We start from the raw sequence: 26,283 nt of genomic DNA, 5'->3' as shown, positions 1-26,283 counted from the left end.
GATTGTTGAAGTTATGCTTAAAGTGAAATTGAGAAGAGTTATCTAAATTTTTCATGAATGAATATTAAATTTAAACAAAATTAAACACCTCTTTATTGTTAACCCTATTAGTAAAGTATAATAATAATTTGTGGAAAATGAGCATGGCATTTAGAACAGGTTTATAAATGTTCATTAAATGCATAAGGAATGATCAGTGGTCACCTAGTCCAAGAGACAGTTTTGAATTTCAGAGTGTGTATAATTAGAAATAATATAGTTATACTGATTTATTCAAATCTAATATTGATTTGTATTTTAAATTTTTCAGATGACTTTAACTCCTGTGATTCGCTACCATTCTCATTTAGTATCCAATTTTATCTTTAAATGAAATAATAATTATTTTCTTTTCATTTGAAGAAATATTGTAATGAGAGAGCTTGCTCCACAATTTCATATCCCCTGGTCAATACCATTGGAAGCTGAAGATATTCCAATTGTACCAACTACATCTGGAACTATGTAAGTTTGAATTATTTTCATTTAGAAATTCCTTGAGTTTTCTCTATTAGACTGTGCTATTATAATAAAAAATTATTTTTAGATACTTTGTATGTTTTTGTTAGATTTGGTGTGAAGATGGGAGGAATAAATTCTCTTATATTGTTGTTAGATATAAAATCCTGCAATAGGCTTTGATAATTACAGAACTACATAATCAAGTCATAATAATAGAAGTGGTTAAAATAGATACATTTCTCAAAAGTTCAGTCATCATTATGTGGCTAGCTTAAGTTACAGGTTGAGATAAATTCATTAGACCAATATTGCCAGAATGTTTTATTAACATCTACTGAGGAAAATGACTCATTGAAAAGTCAGGTGAGTTGACTGAATGCTTCACATTCACAGCTTAGAAAGATTTATATTAGTATGTTAAATAGTTTTGGACATTCTGATTTGTAGAAACTGTATTTACTTTTGTTTTTAAACCAGTATTTTCTAAACTTATTTAACACAAAATTTTCTCAGATAATTGTATTAATATCCTGCAAGTTATGTTCAAGACCTCATACTTTGGCTAATACTAAATTATACCTCTTAACTCTAAAATGCTTCTTTACTACTTTTATCTTCCATGAATTTGAGTTTTAAATACTATTCCTATTACCTGAGCAAAAGATAGCAAATTTATAAATGTAGTGACTGTTTCCTTTACTATTAGATAAAACTTTATTTTTATTTGATGAACTCAGTCTAATACTACCAGGCAGATATTTTATAAAGTTCAGGAATCAGAGTACATTTACTTGTGTCCAGAGTTAACATGGTTCTCTTTTGAGAAGAGGAAGTATTATATTATATATCATAATATCACTCCCTCCTCCAACTTTTTAAATTCCTTTTAGGATTTAACTTCATAAAATTAAGACTAAATTGTTAAAGACATAAAATTGTTACAAGTACTACTCTTCATGGGAAAGATCTTAAAATGGTGAAAGATGGCCTTTAATAAATGATTGGATGTTTTATTAATCTGAGTTATGGTACACAAATCTTTGTTAGAGTATTAAGAACTTTTTTTTTTCCTTTAGGATGGAACTTAGATGTGTCATAGCTGTCATACGTCATGGGGATCGAACCCCAAAACAAAAAATGAAAATGGAAGTGAGGCATCAAAAGTATGTTTCAAGAAGAATATTTAGTACTCATGATATAATTTTAAGATTTCTGATGAATGTTAAGCTCTTTTAATTAATACATCATATAGGAAAATGTTTGACTACTATTTCTTGTTCATAAATATTTAAACCACTGAATGCATGTAAGTTCATTTAAAGTAATGTAAATGCCAGCACCTAAACATTATTATGGTAATGCACATAAATATCAGTCTGACCTGGCTTTTATTTATTGACATAAATGGGTTCTATTTAATTTTGGTTTATCATTCTGTTGCACTGCATTTTGAGAATTATTAACCTTTCAGTTTTTTAGAAGAAAATTAGTGGAAAGCTTCTATTCTGTTAAGTGTTTGATTTGGAGACTGCAAAACCAAAACCTGAAATCCTTAACTATCAAATATGTATTTACATACTGACCTTAGAGAATACAATAATATTTTGCATTATAATTGTGTATTCAGTTTTGATCATGAGAAAACTTTTAAAAGTAATATCATGACCATTAGTTTAGTATAGTTTAGGAAAGTATTAAATTTATAAATACAGGTACAGCAAAAAAAGCTAAGTGTACTAGAACACTACTATAGTCCCAGATACTCAGGAGGCTGAGACAAGATGACCACTTGAGACCTGCTTGAGAAGCATAGTGAGGCCTGTCTTTGGGAGGAAAAAAAAAAAAAAAATAGTAGAGGAGCAACATCGGAAATAGGACAAATAGTACTGAAAATCCATAGGTTTTTGAGTTCTAGCCCCATATCTATTGCTTTGTTAGATTAAATATACTGTGGTAATATCAATTATTGCAAGTGACTAACAGTGCTCTCTTTTTTATAAGATTTTTTGATCTTTTTGAAAAGTGTGATGGATATAAATCGGGGAAGTTAAAACTCAAAAAGCCAAAACAATTACAGGCAAGTGTTTTTGCTTTCTTGTTGAGTTTTAAATTTTTTTTCTTTAATATTTTTTTTTTAGTTGTAGTTGGACACAATACCTTTATTTTGTTTATTTATTTTTATGTGGTGCTGAGGATAGAACCCAGCACCTCGCATGTGCTAGGGGAGCGCTCTACCACTGAGCCACAACCCCAGCCCCGAGTTTTTAATTTTTAGTGGTTAAGTTGTTTTTTTTTTTTTTTTAATGGTGAAATTACATAAAAATTCAGTTCCTTATTAACTTATTTTATAGGAAGTGCTGGATATTGCACGACAACTTCTTATGGAGCTAGGGCAAAATAATGATTCTGAAATTGAGGAAAACAAATCAAAGCTTGAACAACTTAAGACTGTATTGGAGATGTGAGTATCTTTTTGTAACTCCTAGTTGTATACTTACTTTAGTTCTCTGTCTTTTTTGTGTTGTGTGTAGTTATAGGGTTTGAACCCATGGACTCAGACACATGCCAGCCAAGCATAAGTAAAAATTTAATATAATACAAATTGATTGTTGTATTATTGAAAATTATTATTTTAGCTTTATTTTTAACTTTAATATGATTCAAAGAGGACATCAAATTTGTGTCTTCTGTGAAGTACTCTTTAGAATGAAGGCATATTACTAACTTGACCCCAGATTCAGGGCTGTTTAAATAAAAAAGTTTTAAGCTATGTTTTTATCAACTAAAAATGAGGCCCACTAATATTCCTAATAGAGGCTTTATAAATTTCACCACTTATAATCTTATATCCATTGTTATTTAAAAATACATACATTTATATTTGTACATATTTCTATACTTTATCATCTCTTTCAAATTGTCTTAACTTTGTAAAAACTTATATTTTTTTGTTTTCAATGGAATTGAATGACTATGGTACAAATTTTCTGCTGGATATGTTAAAGAATTCAACAAAGCAATTACAAATAGAAGGGAGTATTCCTATCTGAGAATTAATTTTTCTTTAGGAATCACATTAACAATTCATGAATATTGTCCATCCTGCTTACCATTTTATTTTTCAGGTATGGTCATTTTTCTGGAATAAATCGTAAGGTCCAATTAACCTATCTCCCTCATGGTTGTCCTAAAACATCTAGCGAAGAGGAAGGTATGCATTTTTAATGCCTATTATGTTATAAATATTTGTAGTCACTTAATTCATTCATTACATTTAGACCATTTTTTGCTTAATAGTTTAGAGATTGGCAGGTTAACTAAAAGAAAAATAAAATGGTGTTTTGTTAATAGTGATTCTATTCTTTAGGTAAAGGATACTTTTTATTGTTTAACCATTTATTGTATGGATATATTTTATTATTTTGAAACTGCTTATGACTTTTCTTTTTTCTGAGATTGTTTCAGAAAGTTATTTCTTTATAACTAAGTGATATTTAATCGGCCCCATTCTTACTTTTTTTTTTGATAGAAATGAGTAGAGTATTTAAAACAAAGCTAAAAAAGTATGAAACGAACTGGGTGCAGTGGTACACACCTGTAATGCCAGCAGCTCTGGAAATTGAGGCAATAGAATTGTGAGTTCAAAGCCAGCCTCAGCAAAAGTGAGAAGCTAAGCAACTCAATGAGACACTGTCTCTAAATACAATAATACAAAATAGGGCTAGGGTTGTGACTCAGTGGTAGAGTGCTTTCCTAGCATGTGTGAGGCACTGGGTTCTATTCTCAGCACCACATACAGATAAAATAAAGGTCCATTGATAACTAAAAAATATTTGAAAAAAAAAATAATACAAAATAAGGCTAGGGATGTGACATGCTCAGTGATCAAGTGTCCCTGAGTTTAATCCCTGTAACCTGCCCCCAAAGTATGAAATGAATATTTGAAAATATACACAATGTATTTCTACAGTAAATTGATATTTTTCTCCATCCAATAAACGTCAGTAAGCATTTAAATAAGGTTGGTATCCTAGAAACACTTAGCACAAAGGTCCAAAAATTCATTTACCTTTCAAAATCTGAGTGTGGTGGTACATGCCTATAATCTCAACCACTAAATTAATTATACAGGTTAAGTATTCCTTATATGAAAATCTTGAGATAGAAGTATTTCAAATTTTGAATTTTTTCCAATTTATAATATTTGTATGTACATGGTGAGATATCTTAGGAATGGAACTCAACTTTAAACATGAAATTTATTTATGTTTCATATATACGTCACACATACACACCCCTTATGTGTAGCTAGAAGGTACTTTTATACAATATTTTTAATAATTTTATATCTGAGAGTTTCATGGTGTGGAATTTTCCACTTGTAGCATCATGTGGGAAATCAAAAAGTGCCAATTTTGGATTTCAGATTTTCAGATTAATGAAAATCAACCTGCTTAACCTTGTAATAATCAATCTTGCCTATCATAGTAGCAAAGTGTTTTCTCTCCTTTTTTAAACTGGTAATAAAGTGCTGATGAATAAATTGTGACAGGATTTTAGTGTGGTGGTAGAATTATAAATTGATACAACTTCTTGAAAAGTGATTTGCCAATCAAATATTCAAAAAATATTTCTATACTTTTCTGTTAATAATAAATTTAATAATATTTTAAGTTTATTTTTTCCACTTTATTGAAATATACATATATTGTATATAGTACAGCATAAAGTTCCTTTGCTTTGACTTTAATTCTGCTTGTAAGAGTCTATCCCAAGGCCAGGCATGGTGGTACACTCCTGTAATCCCAGTGGCTTGGGAGGTTGAGGCAAGAGGATCTAGAGTTCAAAGCCAGCCTCAGGAAAAGTGAAGTGTTCGCTTGCTAAGCAACTCAGTGAGACCCTGTCTCTAAATAAAATAAGAAACAGGGTTGGAGATGTGCCTCAGTGGTCGAATGCCTCTGAGTTCCTCTGTACCAAAAAAAAAAAAAAAAAAAAAAATCTATCCCAAGAAAGTAATTGGATATTCAGAGAAAGATTGATCTGTAGGGATATTCACATTGGCATTATTTATAGTAGCAAAATTGAAGTCATGATTATATTAAATGCAAAAACAAGTTTGAATACATTAAACTTTATGTGTTTATTTTAACATTTGACATTTTACCCTTATGTCATACTTTGTAATTAAAAGCAATACAGATTAATTCCCAATGTTTATGATTGGAAGCTTTCTATAACAAATATAATAAAAACTTTAGTTCACTGTTCTTCCGTAAATTGTCCACTTGCATGGTAAAGCACATATAATTGCTAACAAGCAGCAGGGGAAAGGATGATTTTCTGTTACTTTCAATGAATTATTATTCATTCTTTAACGTTTATAATATTTATTTTTGAATCCTTTTGTTTCTAAAATTCAATACAAACAAATCTTAAGGCCATAATAAAGAACAGGTCAAAATTAAATCATTGACCTATGTCTGAGAACAAAACTTCTACTGCGAACTTAAAGAAATTCCACAATTCTAAATTTTTTTTTAAATTGGCTACATTTTCAGTGTTTGTATAAAATTAGATTGCTTGAAATTTTAACTAGAATAAGTGTTAGGATGTCATCTCACATCTTCCTAAAAATTATGGAAATCACTGATTCCTCATCATAAAAACATACATATTTTCTTCACTTCAGGTAAAATATTTCATTTTATGTGACAGCTGAGCAGAAGGCACTTGATAGATAACTTCTGGACTTTGGCATCAAGGAGCTTATAATCTAGCAGATATAGCATGACTGAATTAAATACATTGGACAGATCAGTATGAAAATAGAGAAGGGAGAAGCAGTACTTCTCTGAAGAAAGTTAGAAGCCGCCTTACTGAGTATGAAAGAGATTTTAATATTTCAGTAAAATTTTAATAGGAAGAGCAATGGAATTCCTGATGGAAGCAACAACCTACAAAGATAGGCCCATTTAGAGAATAAAATAATTACATATGGACTAAGTCAACTAAATTAACATTGGCCCATTTCTGTTCAAACCTAACATTTGTTTTATTTGTTCACATGCATCTTAGATAGCCGAAGGGAAGAGCCATCCTTACTTTTGGTTTTGAAATGGGGAGGAGAATTAACACCTGCAGGCAGAGTCCAGGCTGAAGAACTTGGAAGAGCTTTCAGGTGTATGTATCCTGGAGGTCAAGGTAAATGTTGAAATTATTTTTTTAATATATTTTTAGTTGTCAATGGACCTTTCTTTTATTTATTTATTTTTATGTGGTGCGGAGTATTGAACCCAGTGCCTCTCACGTGCTAGACAAGTGCTCTACCACTGAGCTACAACCCTAGCCCAAATGTTGGAATTTTTTGAATTTGATTAAATTCATGCAATTTTTTTTCATATTCTCTTATTTTGTAATACTTGTAAATATTTCTGGAAATACAGTGAGATAAAAATATAGCTTAAGTGATTTGAGGATTTATTTTCAGGAGATTATGCAGGATTTCCTGGTTGTGGTTTGCTTCGATTACATAGTACCTACCGACATGACCTCAAAATATATGCCTCTGATGAAGGACGAGTTCAGATGACTGCAGCAGCTTTTGCAAAGGTAAAAATAGATGTTTTGTTTTGTTTTTAATTATTGGAATTGTCATCTACAATTTCATTGTTTTAAGATTTTCACTAAGACAGTATTTAAAAATTCCAAATTTCGAACTTCCAACTAAAGCTATCAACTGACAATGTGAACTATATTACTAATAATATTTATTTTTTAAAAATATTTAGCTTATACATTATGAAATTCAGAATGTAACAATTATTATGATACTTTCTATTTTGCATATTAATTTTTTAAATTTTTTACTTCATTTAATATGTTTAGGGTCTGTTGGCTTTAGAAGGGGAGCTTACACCCATTCTTGTTCAGATGGTGAAAAGTGCAAATATGAATGGTCTTTTGGATAGTGATAGTGACTCTTTAAGCAGTTGTCAACAACGTGTGAAAGCAAGACTTCATGAAATACTTCAGAAAGACAGAGATTTTACTGCTGAAGATTATGAAAAGGTGGGTCTTAGCAAACTCTTCTATTATGAACTATTACATGAAGAAAAAAGTGAATGAAATGTTAATGTAGAGCTCATTATATTATAAAGCAAATATTCATATGTTACCACCAGGTAGAGCAATTGAAGCTGGACCAATTTTGATCGCTGTCTATCCTTCCCTTCCCTATTGCAACTCATTCCTATCTTCTTGAAATAACTATCATCCTTTGTTAAAAAAAAAAAAAAAAAAAAAGCCATTAAAAAAAACTAAGGATGATAGTTAACAATCTTATCATATCCAGAATACTTATTTGGATAAACATAAAAGTATTAGCCATGTATCTAACCACTGTAGTCTCATTTTGGGCTTTTTTTTTTTCCCCATATAAGTTTATTTTTATTTTTGTGAACTTTCTTCTTATAATTATAAACACATACTAATTATACAAATTGATGGGATTCTCTGTGATATTTTCATACATGCATCTATCAGACATTAATCACGTACATCTACCCTTCTTCTATTCTTCTACCTCACCCTTCCACCCTTGGCACCCTTTCCATTCCTTCATGGTCTGTCTTCAACCTTAAGGTCATCTTTTATTTTCTTAGTTTTCACAATTGGGAGGAAACATGTGATTCTTGTCTTTCTGTGTCTGACTCATTTAACTTAAAATGTGGATCTCCAACTCCATCTGTTTTCTCGAAAAATGACAGAATTTCATTCTTTATGACTTGTGTATATGTACCATATCTTCTTTATCATCAGTAGATGGTATCTAGGCTGATTCCAAATTTTGGCTATTGTGAATTATGCCACAATAAACATGGGTGTGCAGGTATCTCTTTTGTATACTGACTTCATTTCCTAAGAAAAATACCAAAGAGTGATTTACATGGATCATAAAGTAGTTTTGTTTAATTTTTTTGAGAAACCTCCATATTTTTTTCCACAGTGTTTCCACTAAGAGTTCCTTTTCTGCATATCCTTGCCAGTTCTTATTTGTTTTTTGTTTGTTTTGTTTTTTTAAAAATTATAATAGTCATTGTTAACTATAGTGAGATGAAATCTCATTGTAGTTTTGATTTTCATTTCCTTGATGGTCAAAGATATTGAGGATTTTTTTCATATATTTTTGTTGGCCATTTGTATATCTTCTGTTCAGAGGTATCTATTCAGATCATTTGCCCATTTTTTGATTAGGCAATGACTCTATTTTTTTATGTTGAATTTTGTGCATCCTTTATATATTCTTTTATTTTAAACTTTAAATCTATTTTATTTTGTTGAATTAGGGATTGAATCCAGGCCTCTGCACATGCTAAGCAAGTATCCTACCACTGAGCTATATTCCCAGTTTTTTTAAATTTTATTTTGAGACAGGGTCCCATGAAGTTGCTGAGATTTAGCCTCAAACTTGGAATCTTCTTGCTTCAGCCTCCTGAGTTGGTAGGGTTGCAGTCATGCTTCACTATGCCTAGAATATTTATTTATTTTAAATGACAAAAATTGTATATGTTTATTTTTATACAACATGATCTTTGGAAATAAAAATCCATTATGGAATGGCTAAATGAGATAATTAATACATACATTAAGATCATATACTTAATATTTTTGTGGTGAGAATACTTCAAAACTGCTCTCTTAAGGATTTTTAAAACTAAAATACGTTTCTCTTAATTATAGTCACCATGTGAGATCTCTTTTTTTTAATATTTATATTTTAGTTTAAGGTGGACACTTGGGAATTCACATTGGTTCAATAACATTAAAAACAGTTTGTCTACTAATATTAAACAAGCATATTATCGTTCACAGTTCCACTCCTAGATACCCAAAGAAACTTGTGTACATCTGCACCAGGAGGCATAGTAGGATGTTCACAGCAGCATTAATCATAACAGCCCCAAACTGTAAAAGTAGCAGAAAGCTTATATAAATTATAAAATAGCTATTGTAAACAGTCCTACAAAGAACATGGAATGCAGATGTCTCTTCAATGTACTTATTACATTTCCTTTGGATATATACCCAGAAATGGAATTATTGGAGAATGTGATAGTTCTGTTTTTTGTGAAGCCTCCATACTGCTTTCTTTAATGACTGTACTAATTTACTTTGTGCTGTATTTTTTAAAGCTTCATATAATAGAAATATTTTCTTTTGCTCAATATTATGCTAATGAAATACATTCATAATGTTGCTTATTTCCATAGTTAATAATCACTACTATGAAATATTCCATTTTAGAGTTAGCAGATTTTTCTGTAGATCCGATGGTAAATATTTTAGGCTTGGGTCAAATATTGTCTCTCTTTTGCATTTCTTTTCTTTTTTTGACTTTCCTGCTACCCTTTTTTTTTTTCAATTTTCTCCTGGTACTTTTGGAGTTAACCCAGGAGTGCTTAACCACTGAGCTACATTCCCAACCCTTATTTTTAATTTTGAGACAGGGTTTCACTAAGTTGCCAAGACCCTCATTTAAATTGCTGAGGCTGGCCTCAAACTTGCAATCCTCTGCCTCAGCCTTCTTAGTCACTGGGATTACAGGTATGAGACACTGTGCCTGGCTTTGACTGTCCTTTAAAAACATAGAAACCATTCTTAGATCCTAGGCTATACTACAGTTCATATTTGGCTTGCAGAGTATTGTTTGCTGACCCATATTCTATTTTGTGAATATTTTGTAATTTATATATGCTTTCTGCTACTTTTACAGTTTGGGGATGTTATGATTAATAATGCTGAGAACATCCTACATACTCAGTAAGAAGGCTTCTAACTTTCTTCAGAGAAGTACTGCTTCTCCCTTCTCTATTTTCATACTGATCTGTCCAATGTATTTAATTCAGTCATGCTATATCTGCTAGATTATAAGCTCCTTGATGCCAAAGTCCAGAAGTTATCTATCAAGTGCCTTCTGCTCAGCTGTCACATAAAATGAAATATTTTACCTGAAGTGAAGAAAATATGTATTTTAATGTACTGTTTAAAATATATTTTTTTCTAAACAAAGTTTGTAAGATATTCTCCTATAGATTTTCTATAATTTTACTATTTTCCCATCACATTTATCTGCAATCCAGATAATGTTGACTTTGTGTGTCCTATGAGTAAAGGGATGAAAGTTGTTTTTTTTCCCCCACCCCTGCAAGTCTGTGTACATGCAGTTGTTTGGGCACCTCCTCAAAAGACTGTTCTTTCCTTACTAAACTGTAATACTGTCTTTATCAAATATAGGTAGTCTGGTTTTGGAGTCTATTTGTTGATCCTTATGTAGTGCCAATTAATTAAGATCTTTCAACTCCACGAGGGCCCTTTTTCAAGTATTTCTTGGCTTTTCTTGCATTTCCATTTAAAATTTAAAATAAACTGATCAAAATTTCTTTGGGGGATTTTTATATAGATTGAATGAAATCTGTAGTTTATACAGATTTACATCTTTTATCTAGACTTTCAGTCTGTGAATGTAGTATGGTTCATTAAGATTTTAAAGAATGCTTTCAATAAGATTTTACAATGTCCTGAATAAAAGTCTTACATATCTTTGTTAGACTTAGGTTGAGTTAATTGACATTTTTTAATACATTTTTAAAATTTTCATTCTTTATTGCAATATAGAAATATGATTTAGTTCTTTAATATTAGCAATACATGCATCAACCTTGTCAAGTTCATTAATCTCTCATAGTTTATTTAGTGGGGTTTTTATTTATTTATTTATTTTTTTGTTTATTTTTGCAATTCTGGGGATTAATCCCATGGCCTTGCCATACAAGGCAAGCACACTACCATTGAGCTACATCCCCAGCCCTTTTTATTTTATTTTGAGACAAGGTCTCACTAAGTTGCCCAGGTTGGCTTTCAACTTGTGATCCTCCTCTGCCTCAGGCTTTAGAATCTCTGGGATTATAGGTGTGTTCTGCTATGCCCTGCTCTTTGATTCTTTAAAAATACTCAGTGTTTTTATTTCCCAGTCTTTATGTATTTTTAAATTTCTTTTTCTTGCCTTAGTTCAATGCCTAGTATCCTTCAAACATTATTAAATAGAAGTAACATTTCTTTTCTTATCCATATTCTAGAAAGAATGCTTTTAATATTTGCCAATTAAGCATGAAGCTTTCTGTTCATAATTATCAATAATGACTGTTTTTCAAAGTAAAGAAATTCTACTCTATTCCTATTTTGCTGATTTTTTTAGCATGAAAATTTCTTTAATTTTTTTGTGAATTATGTGTGCTTTTTTAAAATGTAAAACTAACTTTGATCCTAGAATAAACTCAACCATTTTATTTATTTATTTTGCCATTTCTCTTTTTTTATTGACTTAAAAAAAATGACAGCGGAATGCATTACAATTCTTATTACACATATATACCACAATTTTTCAAATCTGTTTGTATCTAAAGTATGTTGACACCCAATTCGTGTTTTCATACATGTACTTTGGGTAATGATGTCTACCACATTCCACCATCCTTGCTAATCCCCTGCCTCCTTCCTTTCCCTCCCACCCCCTTCCCTATCTAGAATTCATCTATTCCTCCCATGCTCCCCCTCCCTATCCCACTATGAGTAAGCCTCCTTGTATCAGAGAAAACATTTGGCATTTGTGTTTTGGGGATTGGCTATCCTCACTTAGCATTATCTTCTCTAACTCCATCCATTTACCTACACATGTCATGATTTTATTCTCTTTTATTGCTGAGTAAAATTCCATTGTGTATATATGCCACATTTTTTTTATCCATTCATCCACTGAAGGGCATCTAGGTTGGCTCCACAGTTTAGCTATTGTGAATTGTGCTGCTATAAACATTGATGTGGCTGTGTCTCTGTAGTATGCTGTTTTTAAGTCCTTTGGGTATAGACCAAGGAGAGGGATAGCTGGGTCAAATGGTGGTTCCATTCCCGTTTTTCCAAGGGGTCTCCATACTGCTTTCCATATTGGCTGCACCAATTTGCAGTCCCACCAGCAATGTATGAATGTACCTTTTCCCTCACATCCTTGCCAACACTTATTGTTGTTTGTCTTCATAATAGCTGCCATTCTGACTGGAGTGAGATGATATCTTAGAGTAGTTTTGATTTGCATTTCTCTAATTGCTAGAGATGATGAACATTTTTTCATATATTTGTTGATTGATTGAATATCCTCTTCTGAGAAGTGTCTGTTTAGGTCCTTGGCCCATTGGTTGATTGGGTTATTTGTATTTTTTGGTGCTTAGCTTTTTGAGTTTTTTATGTACCCTAGAGATTAGTGCTCTATCTGATGTGTGAGGGGTAAAAATTTGCTCCCAGGATGTAGGCTCTCTGTTCACTTCACAGATTGTTTCTTTTGCCGAGAAGAAACTTTTTAGTTTGATTCCATCCCATTTATTGATTCTCAGTTTTAATTCTTGCGCTATAGGAATCTTATTAAGGAAGTTGGGGCCTAATCTCACATGATGAAGATTAGGGCCTACTTTTTCTTCTATTGGATACAGGGTCTCTGGTTTAATTCCTAGGTCCTTGATCCATTTTGAATTAAGTTTTGTGCATGGTGAGAGATAGGGGTTTAAAAAATATGGAACACTTCATGAATTTGCATGTCATCCTTGCACAAGGGCCATGCTAATCTTCTCTGTATTGTTCCAATTTTAGTATGTGTGCTGCCAAAGCAAGCACAAACTCAATTATTTTTAAGTAGTATCTTTTTATATGTCACAGGTTTTGATTTCACTATTATTTTTCATTAGTAGTTTTGTGTTCCTGAATTAGACTGGCCTTTCCTTTTTCTATATTTGTTATATCTTTGCTTCCAGTGTAAGAATTATTCTAGGCTCATAAAATTAGCTAGGGAGTGCATCCTATTTGATGGAAGTAGTTTATGTGCCAATGTTTTATTACTTTTTACTTAACTGTATTGGTAAATACTATGGCAAATCCTGTGGAAATTTAGTTTGTGGGAAAGTTAGGAATTTTGATATCAAGAATAGTTTAGTACTTCTCAGTTATGTCTTTGTCAATATTGCTATGTTCTTCTATATGTCTGTTGATATGTAATTGTGGTTTTGATTTGCAGTTCCCTGATGACTACTGATATTGAGCATTTTTCATATACTTTTTGGGCATTTGTATATCTTCTGTTGAGAAATTTCTATTCAGATGATTTGCCCATTTAATGATGATGATGATGATGATGATGATTTGTTGAGTTTTTTAAAGTTCCTTGTATAGTCTAGATAATAACCTTGACAAATATCTTCTCTCATACTGTAGGTTGTCTCTTCATTCTTGGTTATATCCTTTGCTATGCAGAAGCCTCTTAATGTGATATAATCCCATTCATTCATTTACTTTTCTTTTGGGGGTCTTAGTTTTTCTATGTTTGTTTTTTTCGTTGTTTTTTATTTCCAATAGGTTTGTGGTTTTCATTTTTGATCCAATTTGAGTTGACTGTATATATGATGATAATGGTGTGGTTTTATTCCTCTGCATGTGAATATCCAGTTTTTCTAGCACTGTTTATTGAGGATGTTATCCTTTCTTTATGTTTTAAGTACCTTTGTTGAAAACTAGTTGGATTTGATATGTGATTTGTTTCTGGGTTCTATATTCTGTTCCATTGGTCTGTGTATTGGTTTTTATGCCAGTACCATGTTGTCTTGGTTAATGTATCCCTAGAGTATGTCTAGATATAGGGGCAATCGTGATACTTCTAGCTTTTGGGGGGTTTTGTTGTTGTTGTTTGTTTGTTTGTTTTGTTTTTGTTTTTGTTTTGCTTAAGATTGTTTTGACTGGTGACTTGTGTAGTTCCAAATTAATTTTAGGATTGCTTTTTCTATTTCTGTGAAGAAAGTCCTTGATATTTTGATAAGGATTGCTTTGAGTCTTTATAGCACTTTTGGTAGTATAGACATTTTCACAAGAGTAACACTTAAATCCATGAACATGGAGATATTTCCATTTATTTTTGTCATCAGTTTTTTTCATTACATTGTAATTTTCATTATAAAAGTTATTAACTTCTTTGGTTAAACTGATTCCTAGGTGTATTATTATTAGTATGACTGCTACTATTTGTAATTTTTAGCTCTTGGGAATTAGATCACTTTCTTGGTTTCTTTCCCAAGAAGTCTGTTAATTGGTATATAAAAATGCTACTGATTTTTGTATGTTCCCTCTATTCTGAAACTTTATTGGATTTGTTTATCCATTCTGATAATCTTTTTTAGAGCCTTCTTTTTTTTCTGTGTACAGAATCATGTCTTATACAAAACAAGGATAATTTATCTTGTTTCCTTCTTACTTGAGTCTTTCATTTTCTTCTCTTCAGTAATTACTGTGGCTAAAACTTCCAATACTATGTTGAGCAAGAGTAGCGAAAGGGAAGGAACATTCTTGTCTTGTTCAGTCCCTAGAGGAAATACTTTCAGGTTTCTTTGTGCAATATGATATTGACTGTGGGTTTGTCATATATAGTCTGTATTATATTGAGATATGTTCCTTGTATACCTAGTTTTTTGAGAGTCTTTATCATGAAGGGATGTTGAATTTTGTCAAACACTTTTTCTGCGTCTGTTGACATGGTCATATTATTTTTATCCTTCATTCTGTAGATATGATGTTTAATTGTGTATATTGAACCATCATTGCACTTCTAAGTTCCCATTGATTATGATGCGTAATCTTTTTGGCTTCGGTTTTGCTGTTGTTTGGTTTTGTGTCTGTGTGAATCTCAGAATACTGGTTTGTTGTTTTCTTTTTTTGTGTGTCCCTGTTTGATTTTGGTATCAGGGTAATGCTGGTCTTATAGAATAAATTTGAAATAATTTCAGCCTTTTTCATTCTTTGGGATAATTTGAGAAGAATTGTTGTTAGCTTTTGGTTTTGCTTTTTAAAATTTTTAGTTGTGATTAGATACAATATCTTTTTGTTTTATTTATTTTTTTATGTGGTGCTGAGAATCAAACCCAGCACCTCACACTTGCTAGGCAAGCACTCTACCACTGAGCAACAACCCCAGCCCTTGGTGTTAGTTCTTTAAATGTTTGGTGGAATTCAACAATGAAGGCATCTGTTCCTGGGCTTCTCTTTTTAGGGGGACTTTTTGATTATTTTTTCCAGTCTTTGTACTTGTTATCGGGCTGTTAAAGTTTTCTGTGCCTTTATGGTTCATTTTTGATAGTTTATATGTGTCTAGAATTTTCCATTCATTTTTTATTTTTCCCATTTGTTGGCATATAGTTGTTCATGATATTCATTAATGATTCCTTGTATTTCTGTGCTCTGAATTATACTTTCTCCTTTTATGTCTTATTTTATTTATTTGGGTTTTCTTTTTTCTTGATGAGACTAGCAAAAGGTTTGTTGATTTTGTGTATCTTTTCAAAAAGACTAACACTTGGTTTTGTTGATCTTTTAGCTTTGCAGGAGTTGATTGATTTTTGCTAGTCTATTATTTCAGCTCTGATTTTTGTTATTTACTTCTGCTAATTTTGGATTTGGTTTTTCCATGCTTTTCTAGTTCCTTGATTTACATTGTTAGGTTGTTTGAAATCTTTCTTTTCTTTCTTTCTTTTTTTTTTTTTTAATGTAGGCACTTATTTCTATAAATTCTTCTCTACTACTACTTTTGCTATAGCACCATGGGTTTTGGTATGTTGTGTTTCCATTTTCATTTGTTCAAGAAATGTTTTTGGTTTTTTTTTTGGATTCCTTGAATGACCCATTTTTCATTCAGGTGCTTGTTGTTTAGTTTCTGTGTATTTGTACAGTTTCTAAAATTCCTTATGTAGATTTGCTGTCCTGTACCGTGTGGTCCAAGAAGCCAAATGCTACCATTTTGACTTATTGAAATTCGTTGGGATATTTTGTGGCCTAACATATATGGTCTTTCCTGGAGAATGTTCTATGTGCTGATGAGAAAAATATGTATTCCATAGCTGTTAAATAAAATATTTTTAATGTCTATTCTTTCCATTTAATCTGTAGTATAGTTCAGTTCTGATGTTGTTTTGTTGTTGTTGTTGTGTTTGTTTTTTGTTTGTTTTGCTTTATTTTTTTCTTTTGGTCTGGATGATTTATCCATTGATGAAAGTGAGATTATATATATATATATATATATATTATAATATAATAATATAACATATTATTATATTAAAGTCTATATCTCACTTTAGATCTAGTACTATTTGCTTTTATATGATTGGGTGCTCCAGAATTGGGCGCTTATATAATTTTTATATCATCTTTATGAATTGAGCCCAAAATTATTATATACTGATCTTCCTTGTTTCTTTTTGTAGTATTACCTAAAGTCTATTTTATTTGATATTGATATAGCTGCTATTTCTCGCTTTTGGTTTCCATTTGCATGGAATTTTTTTTTTTATTCTCTTATTTTCAGTCTATATGTGTCTGTACCAATGAGGTAAGTTTCTTGTAGATACAAGGTCACTGGTTGTTGTTTTTTATCCATTCAGCCAATCAAGTCTTTTAACTGGGTAGTTTTATTTTTATATTCAAAGTTATTATTGATAAATAGTGAATTATTCGTGGCATTTTCTGGTTGTCTTGTATATACTTTGTCCCTTCTCTTGTTTATTTTTGTGGTTTTGTTTGGTGGTTTTCTGTACTGATATGGTTTGATTCCTTTTTTTCTTTCTCTTTTTGTATCTCCTAAACTAATGGAAGTTCTCTTAAATGTGAATTAGCACTTTACTCTTGTTTTTAGAAGTCTCTGTTCACTTTGGACTTTTGACTTTGAAATAAACAGGGTTTTTGATCAACTGTATTTGGAGTCTTTTGAGCCTCCTGAATCTAGATCTGCCAAGATTTGGGGAGTCTTCAGTCATTATTTTGATGAATAGATTTTCTAGGCTTTTTCCCTTCTCTTTCTATATTAATCAGATACTTATAATTTAAACATTTGTTTACTTAATGGTATCTTATAAGTCTTGAAGGCATTGTCTGGTCTTTCCCTCTCCCCCGCCCCTTTCTTTTCTTTGTCTTCAAGTTCAGAAATCCCTTGTTCTGTTTGATGTATTCTGTTATAAATGCTCCCAACTGTGTGTATGTATATAGTTTTTTTGTTGTTGTTATTTTGGTTTTGGTTTTACTCACTGAATTCTTTAGCTCCAAGATTTGTTTGACTCTCTTTTGTGATCTCTCTCCCTTTCCTAAATTTCTCATTCGTATCATTCACTGTTTTTCTAATTTTGTTAACGTGTCTGTATTTATATTTTGGTATTTCTTTGAGTGTCCTTAGAACGATTATTTCGGATTTTTTTTCCTCAGGCATTTCATCAGTTTTCTTTTCTCTGGAGATTGGTGCTTCCTTTGGAGGCATTAGATTACTTTCTTTTTCACACTTCTTTTATCCTTAAGTTGATATTTGTACATATGGCCTGTCTTTTCTGTCTTCCAATTTTATCAACTAGCTTTTGGAGTAAAAGATTTTCTCTTGAGAGTATCTTATACTGTCCATTTGGTATATTAGATTGGCTTTGGATTCAGTTGTGTACAGTAATATAGCTTCTTCTGCTGTGATTAATTTAGGTGTCATTCATTTGGTGGGAGGTGGCAGGTAGCCTGTGGATTGCACTGGACATTTTTAGCACCATGGTGAGTATGGCACTTTGTATCCAGCAGAAGTCTGGAAATCTACTGCATGTCCACTTGTTCTTATAACATGGTGTGCATGGCAGTGGGAAAATGCCTATCTGTCACTATGGGTCCTGTAGGACTACTCCAACAGGCCTGCAAGTATGGCTCAGTATATGCAGGCCCTGCAGGAGCGAAGCCACTCCTGCGGTTGGGGAGATGTACCCCAAACTAGATCAAGGCCTTTGGAGGCTGCAGGATTCCACAGTAGCAAAAACTTCAAATGTCAGTGTGGACTCCTATTTACTTTTTTCCTCATCAATGAGAAGACTTTCCCAAGTTCATAGAGTTAAGACTGTGGCAGCTGAGTGGGTGATGCAAGACACTTTATTCCCTTCTTTACAGGGCCATCATAATTCTGTTGCAGTTTCTCCATTGCATCTACGTTACACTTCATTGCTCTCCCCCAAATATTCTAGCCAAGTAACCACTGTTTAGTCTTTATATTTGGTCCTTTTTTGTGGGAGGAAAGTGTATGCTATGTTCTTTTTCACCATTTGCCAGAAGTTTAATTTATCCTTTTAGTTATTCTTCGTTGTTTCTTGAATTTCTGAGCTATAATTTTGGATCTTTTTCTTAAGTTTGAAAAAACAATATAGTAATTCCATTAGTGTAAGTCTCTTATTGTGAATTCCCAGGGGGCATTGTTTGTCTGAAGATGTCATTGTTTCAACTTTCCTCTTGGTAAACATTTTCATTGGATATAGAATTCTAGGATGGCACATAATTTTCTTTTGGTGCATTGAAGTTTTTATTTCATTATCTCCAACACTCCATGTTTATATTGAGAAGTGAGAAGTCAGATGTTAGTTTTTTTGTTATACCTTTGAAGATGATCTTTTTTGTTGTTTTCAAATCCTCCTGGGTACTTTTAACATTTTATTTTTATCTTTGGTTTGCAGCAGTTTTCTGGTGTATGTCTAAATGTTGGTTACCATTTTTTTTTCTCATGAGGTTATCTGTAATAAACCCAGTGTTTTGCATATATGCTAGGCAGCTACTCTAAGCTATATCTCCTCAGCCCTTATAGATTACTTTTTGTGTTTTTAGTGATTTGTTAGACTTATTGGAAATGTGGCTTGATATCTTCTGTTAGTTTTGGAAATTTCATCCTTTTGTCTCTGTCCTTTTTCTGGGTATAATATTCTAACCTATCTTTAAGTTTACCATTTTTCACTACATTTAAAGTATTTAAAACTAATCACTGTGTTTTTCCATCCTAGAATTTCTATTTGCTTTTCAAAAAATTTTCAGATCTTTGATTTTTAATGTTTTATTTTCTTTAACATAGGAAGTCTTATTTTTTAGTTGTATTTAATAATTCTAATCCTAGTAACTGAGTTTGGTTCTGTTTCTGTTGTCTGTTCTGATGATGGGTGTTCCTGATATCTTGTTTTCTTGTGTGCCTTGAATATGTATCATTAGTTGTAGATTGATACTTTGTTTGTGGAAACAACTTGAGATTGAAATTATTTTATCTTCTTCTGGTGTCTCTTATTTGTTCCTGCTAAACCTTTACACATAACAGTCTGGGATTGCCATAAACCAACTTTAAAAACAGTTCTTTCTGGCCAGGCCAGTTGAGGCTAAGCTGGTTTGCAATTTGTTGGTCAGTTCATTTGCTTCTGGTTCACCCTCACTTTTTTTGTACCCTAAAAGCAAGGAAATTACCAGAGTTCCACCTTTGGTCAAACCTGGACTCCGTTTTCTCCTATTAGTCCCATAAGGTTATTATAGTTTTGTCTAGTTTTTCTCTAAAATCAACAGATATTTCCAGTGTAAAAACATTCTTTAATGACAGGCCTACTTTCTGTATCACTTATCACTGAGTTTTGTTTTTACAATTCCTTGTGACCTATTTTCTCTCAGATGTCTTAAAACAAAGATGTAGAAGTTTTTTGCCCAGGATTTTTACTTACCGTCATCAATTTGATTGGTCTAAGCCTCCTAGTCCACTATAACCAGAAGTAGATTTTTCTATTTTCTATTTATTTATTTTGATAGAAACTTAAACTTCTTGTGGTTAAATAAGTTGCTACGCTACATGTCAAAACTGGAATTTGGAACTATGTTATCACTTATAGCTTTAAATCTAGTTAAGTACCTTGTCTAGAATAAGGTCTTGATAATAACAATATCTTAGTGTAATTACATGTAAATCTATGTCAAGTAGTTGAAACTGTATTTGCCTGTATTGTACAAACCAGCAAATTCTCATCAAATCTCATCATTTGAGTTAAGAATACTTTTGCTAAATTTTCTTTATGACTAATCGGATGATACCTAGAGTTTAAGGATTTTGTAACATGAAATTCTAGCCTTTTTCACCCCTCTTGATCTTATGGCTATATTTTGCATGTCATCTTAATTCATGAAATAGAATTATTTTCCTATTACTATATCATTCTCTTAGATAACTAGGCATAAACAGATATAAAATATATACTTTACTCATTTATATAGCTTACTCCATCTGGAAGCATTTCTCTTATCAAATCAATGCATTTAATTAAAAATCCTGTGAAGACCTGTGACAAAGTTTATTCTTTGATTCAAAGTTTGACTTCTCAAATCAGACATCGTATGGAAGACCCCAAATCATCAGGTAAATATGTTTTTTTAAAATATAGAACAGTAAAATTTGTTGCCCAATTACTGCAAACATTTCAAAATAATGCACCAATCTCCTTATTTTAAGAAATTAAGCCAGGCACGGTAGCACACACCTGTAATCAGTATCTTGGACGCTGAGGCAAGTTTAAAGCCAGACTTAGCAAAAGCAAAGCACAAAGCAACTCAGTGAGACCCTCCTCCCCAAATAAAATACAAAATAAGGCTGGGGATGTGGCCCAGTGGTTGAGTGCCCTTGAGTTCAATCCCTACTACCCACCCTCAAAAAAAATCAAGGCTTTCTCCTGAGATCTACTTACATGTATATTAATATATACTATATTTTATCACATATTTGTCAGATTTTATGCCAATTTTTTTTAAAATGTGATGGTAACCATTATGTGAAGCTTTACAAACTATTGTGCCAGTATTACTTAAAAATCATGTATCACTAAACTGTCTTTGGTGCAAGATTAGGATGCACAGATTCTTATAAATATATATTAATTTATTAATAATGATTATGTGGTTAAATATATATATATGACAAAAGGACAATAGCTAAGTTATGGTTGCTTTTATCCATGACAACATGAAAAAGGCAATAAAACATTTTTCATTTGATTAATTATTTAGCATTGCCCAATAATTAAGCAGTGACTATACACCCTGAGAACAAAGAGCAAACAAGATAATATGAGCCCTTACTCCAAGGCTAGCTTGGTTAACGATTTTGACATCTTGGATTTCTTACTGATACAATTGAGTCATTTGAATCGTTTTTAATTTCTAAGATTCTTATCTGCTAATGATAGTTGCCTATTCTGTTAATTATTTGAATCTAGAAAAATAATAGTACTTAAAATTCAGAATTGAAAATGTTGTACCTAAAAATAGTTTTGTTAAAATTGTTGTTCTTTTTTTGTATTATTATTGAATTCTGTAATATATGGAAAGATCTTTTATAAAAAGTTTCTAGTATTTATAACGAGTACTTATCCAAGTCAAAAAATTGGCTATTAATGGCCTATGCCTATGATAATATTTCCTAACTTCCTATATTTTTCTTTTTCACTTCAGTATTTCTAATTAAAGTTTTTAATATTTTAATGTATGTTCTTTATCAGATTTTTAAGTTTGAATATACTAAAAATGATATTTTATTCTAGATATTCAGCTTTACCATAGTGAAACATTGGAGCTTATGTTACGTCGATGGTCCAAGTTGGAGAAAGACTTTAAAACAAAAAATGGACGATATGATATTAGTAAGATCCCTGACATATATGACTGTATAAAATATGATGTCCAGCATAATGGTTCCTTGCAATTAGAAAATACAATGGAATTATATAGGCTTTCAAAGGCATTAGCAGACATTGTTATCCCTCAGGTAAGTAGTTCTCAAGAATATATTTTCTTACACTATTGTATAAAATAGATGCTTTTAAACAGTCTACCAATAGATAAAACATAGTTGGTTTTCATGGCCCTAGAAAACCATTAACTTTATAATTATGAATTTATATTGTAAGGCTTTTTATTGTTTATTATAATCATAATATCTGAGAGTTGCTAACATTGATTTGATTGTAATGACTTTTTTAAAAGTATCCTATTTATTAGAGCAGTTGTAAGTTCACAGTAAAATTGAATGAATGATACATAGATTTTCCATATATTGTCTGTTCCTACACAGAGCCCTCTCTCCCTTCCCATTATAAACATCACACTTGTTACAACTGATGAACCTAAGGTGACATCATTATCACCTAGGGTTTATAGAATTCAGTCCTGGTTTATATATTCTAAGTTTTTACAAATGCGTAGTGGTGTGTTTCCATAAGTATAATATCAGACAGATTAGTTTTATGTCCTAAGAATATAGTGACTTTTAAGAATTTAAATTTAAGAATCAATTCTCTGAAGAACAATAATATGCTCACAAACAAAACAAATGAAAAAAAGTTATGGAATAAATAAATCACTCAACAAATTATGAAGAACTGTTGTGCCCCTATCAACTCTATTATGAAAACAATGGAAAATGGGAAAAAAAAAAATATATTTGCAAGCTGGGGATGTAGTTCAATGGTAGAATGCTTGACTTACCTGTACAAGGTTCTGGGTCCAACCTCTAGTACTGTCCTCTTTCCCTACACCCCCTTCCCCCCAAAAAAATTTTTTTGCAAGTCTTTTTACTCTATGTTAAAATTTTTTTGAAAATAAGGCTTTGAGGAATGTGGGTCTTTTTGTTATAGGAGAATAAAACTAAAGTTCTAACCAGAATTCAAATAACTAAAATGCCATCAAGCAGATTAATAGTAAAGGAGCAAGCGACAAATCATATAGAAATCAAAAATTTGTTAGAAGAGCCAGATGCAGTGGTGTATGCCTTTAATCCTGACTACTCAGGAGACTGAGCCAGGAGGATCACAAGTTGAAGGCCAGACCCTGTCTCAAAATTTTAAAAAAAGAAAAAAATAAAGAATATGTTAGAAGAGAAAAAGTTTCAGATGCCACTTTAGGATTTCTTTCCAATTCAATTACAAAGAAAGTTATTTAGATATTATAAAGCAGAGCTTGGAGTGGATCAGATATTCCAACTTTAACTAAAGTAAAAAAGCAGGAAGAAACAAAATATGTGAAAATGATAAACCATAACAAAAGTTCAAATAGCCTCACTATGGATGCCAGTATATAAAAATGTTTTAAATAATGCCACTGTCCTTAGTGTCCCTTTCCTAAAATTCACCAATAGTCCAAATAAATAATAGACTTTGAACAACTAGAAGTTCAGGCAGTATACAATCTACTTACAGATATTTGTACAGTTATTTGTGAATATTTTGTTTGTTCAGTGATCATATATTTGGTCAGATGTATAACGTACACAGTTTCAGAAATATTGTATGAATCAGTGTTCTAAAAACATGAATCCTACATCTGGAGGTATCACTCAGTGGTTAAAACACTTTCCTGACATGCACATGCCCTGTGCTTAATTTCCATTACCAAAAATATGAGTCCATTTAAAAAAGGGGTAAAAATATCTTGGACATCAAGATTATGTCTTTGGGAATTGCTTTAGAAAACAGGATTCATTCATTTACCATCATTTTTCACAACTGAAAATGTATTAGCTTTAAAGAGTTTTGTTATAATTATTGTCATTCTCATTGTCAAAATAAAACATTTTAATTTGCAAAAGAAAAATTTTATAGAATACAAAGTTTTATTTTTATAACATAGGATATGTGAAGATTACCATGAAAGTGCACACACAATTCTGCAGTTTTAACTGTAGGTAAAGATAGATGATCATCAAGCTAACACTGAACTTCTGAATTGGCATCTATCTTTATTTTGTAATTCAAGGTATTTATTCAGATTTTCCTATGAAAGATTAAAAAAAAATGATTACTGGTAATTCAGAGTTTACACTGGAAGCATAAATAAGACCCTGATTTTTTTTTTATTGATTTGAGTTGCTTTAACTTTAGTTATAGCTCAATGTTTTAGTTGTACTTATGTTTACAATGGGGATTATTCGAAAGTATACTTTTGAACAATTAGCTGCAAATATAAGGCCTTTGAAAACATTTATGTTGTCTACATGCATTTTTCAAGGCAGGCATTCAATATATCTAAATGTATTATGTACCCAGTAGCTAAATAAATAAACAAATTCTTATCTGATTATTAGCATATTCATGTTTGTGTTATTATATAGCTTATTTAATTTAACCCTCTGGATTTTTGTGTCTGTGTTAAATGTGTACAACATTTTAGAATTGAGTATGAAAAATTGTTTTCTAAGGGATGGATATAAAAAGAATACCCAAGTGTCAATGGAGTTTTAGGTGATAAACTATTTTTACATTGTTTATGCATTCAGATGTATTACTTCTAGTGTTGAAGACATTTCTCACCATGTACTTATAACTTAAATATTCATAATGAAATTTTAGGAACAGTAACTAAAAGAAACACCCAAGATTAGTATGGTTATACAAGATTTGATCCATCATTTGTGTCTTTTAAAGTAATTATTCAAGTTTAGCTCTCCCCTATCTCTATTGTAGTTATTCTCTCTGCTGCAGTTAGATTAGATTTTCACAGCATCTTGGAATTTATTTGAAGACATTTCTTAAATTATTTTTCTTGAATATTTATTTTTGAAAACTTGGAACTTAAAAGTCCAGGAATCAGTCCTATTTTTGGTAAATTCATAACTTTAAAAGCAGATGTACTTTTTATATACTTCCTGGAGCTCTGAGTTAACTTTATAAATTGAGGGGAGGAAAATGGGCATTTTCTAACTTTTTAAGTTTGGTAGTCCTTATTGTGGCAGAAACTTAGAATTATTATTATTTTTTTAAATAGAATGTTGGGTTCAGTTCAGTAAATGTTATTTTGTTTTAACTTAGCCTTGAAATCCAAAAACCATGAACAAAGTTAAAGCATGGCAACCATTAAGAACATAACTAAAAATTAAAATCATATTTATAGTAATAACTTGTCATGATAATAGAATTTGTAGTGAAAAAAAAGAATTTACTTGTGTTGTCAAGGAAATAATTAATACTTAGACTTTGAGACTTTCTGACTTGGGCAAATGTATTTTAAGTTTTTAACTTGTTTAAAAAAACTAATGCAGATTAACAAAGCATCACTATCTGTGGGAAAAAAAAAAAAAAAAAACCCTTAGATCACATTCTGGTGTACTTTAAAAGCACTACTAGTTCTCTATAAAACCAATTTCTACTCCTAAATCAATTTTTACATCTCTGCTATGTGAATTATGTAATTCCAGTTGTATTTTGGCTTATGTGACAAATATGATCTACTACTTTTAGTTATTTTAATATTAAACTACTTATAGGTATTTATGCTACAGTACATTTAGCATGTCACTTTTAACCAGTCCTAATTTTCAGAAAAATTGGAGTACCAAAAATCATCAGTACCAAAAATAAATAAATAGCTTCGTCAGTTATATTTGTGGCAGAAAAAATTGCAACTGCATATGAGAATTTGGATATCTAAATTATTTGGGTCTAAAGGATGATGGCAGATGAGCAAAATGTCACTGTGTTGAAAAAAAGATTTTATTATGAAAGTAATATATGTGTCATAAAACTACAAAGTGAATATATAGCCAAAAAATCACAATAACATCAGCTAGAGAGAAGCATGTTGATGTTTTAGAATAGTCTCGAAGGCCTTTTTCCTTAAAAATTTATGCATTTGTAATTTTTTCTCATATATATAAATTCTTTACAAAACTGGATCCAAGAAAGCATACTGTTTTATAAACTTGACTTTCATTTAGCACCAGGAACTTCTTTACATATCAATAAATAAAGCTGTATATAAATTATTATTCCTAATGGCTGAATAGTGTGAATGTGAGTTATTAAACTAGGTTGCTGGACTTAGAAAACTGATTCTTTTAATTTCTTTACG

General features: G+C 31.2%; 1 protein-coding gene and 1 non-coding gene across 25 annotated transcripts in view; one reads left to right on the top strand and one right to left on the bottom strand.

The window, feature by feature from the left end:
* The window catches only part of Ppip5k2 (diphosphoinositol pentakisphosphate kinase 2), a 124,041-nt gene that overhangs the window by 28,066 nt on the left and 69,692 nt on the right, over positions 1 to 26,283 (top strand). For 16 of the 24 annotated variants that reach the window (XM_071612363.1, XM_071612368.1, XM_071612365.1 and 13 more), the window contains 10 exons: positions 403 to 504; positions 1,578 to 1,664; positions 2,503 to 2,578; positions 2,853 to 2,962; positions 3,627 to 3,712; positions 6,577 to 6,702; positions 6,989 to 7,110; positions 7,387 to 7,569; positions 20,665 to 20,806; positions 21,984 to 22,207. In XM_071612363.1, coding sequence (XP_071468464.1) covers positions 403 to 504; positions 1,578 to 1,664; positions 2,503 to 2,578; positions 2,853 to 2,962; positions 3,627 to 3,712; positions 6,577 to 6,702; positions 6,989 to 7,110; positions 7,387 to 7,569; positions 20,665 to 20,806; positions 21,984 to 22,207 — 1,258 coding nt within the window. The remainder of the gene's footprint in view (positions 1 to 402; positions 505 to 1,577; positions 1,665 to 2,502; positions 2,579 to 2,852; positions 2,963 to 3,626; positions 3,713 to 6,576; positions 6,703 to 6,988; positions 7,111 to 7,386; positions 7,570 to 20,664; positions 20,807 to 21,983; positions 22,208 to 26,283) is intronic. The other 8 variants (XM_071612364.1, XM_071612373.1, XM_071612374.1 and 5 more) reach the window with 1 other exon arrangement.
* Positions 13,115 to 13,221, bottom strand: LOC114086654 (U6 spliceosomal RNA). Its single transcript, XR_003581654.1, has one exon. It is a non-coding gene; the product is annotated as a U6 spliceosomal RNA (small nuclear RNA).

The sequence above is a fragment of the Marmota flaviventris genome, chromosome 5 (genome assembly GCF_047511675.1).
Source record: "Marmota flaviventris isolate mMarFla1 chromosome 5, mMarFla1.hap1, whole genome shotgun sequence".
Taxonomy (NCBI): Eukaryota; Metazoa; Chordata; class Mammalia; order Rodentia; family Sciuridae; genus Marmota; species Marmota flaviventris.
Note: the sequence above shows the minus strand (reverse complement) of the source record. Positions and strands in the feature narration are given on the sequence as shown.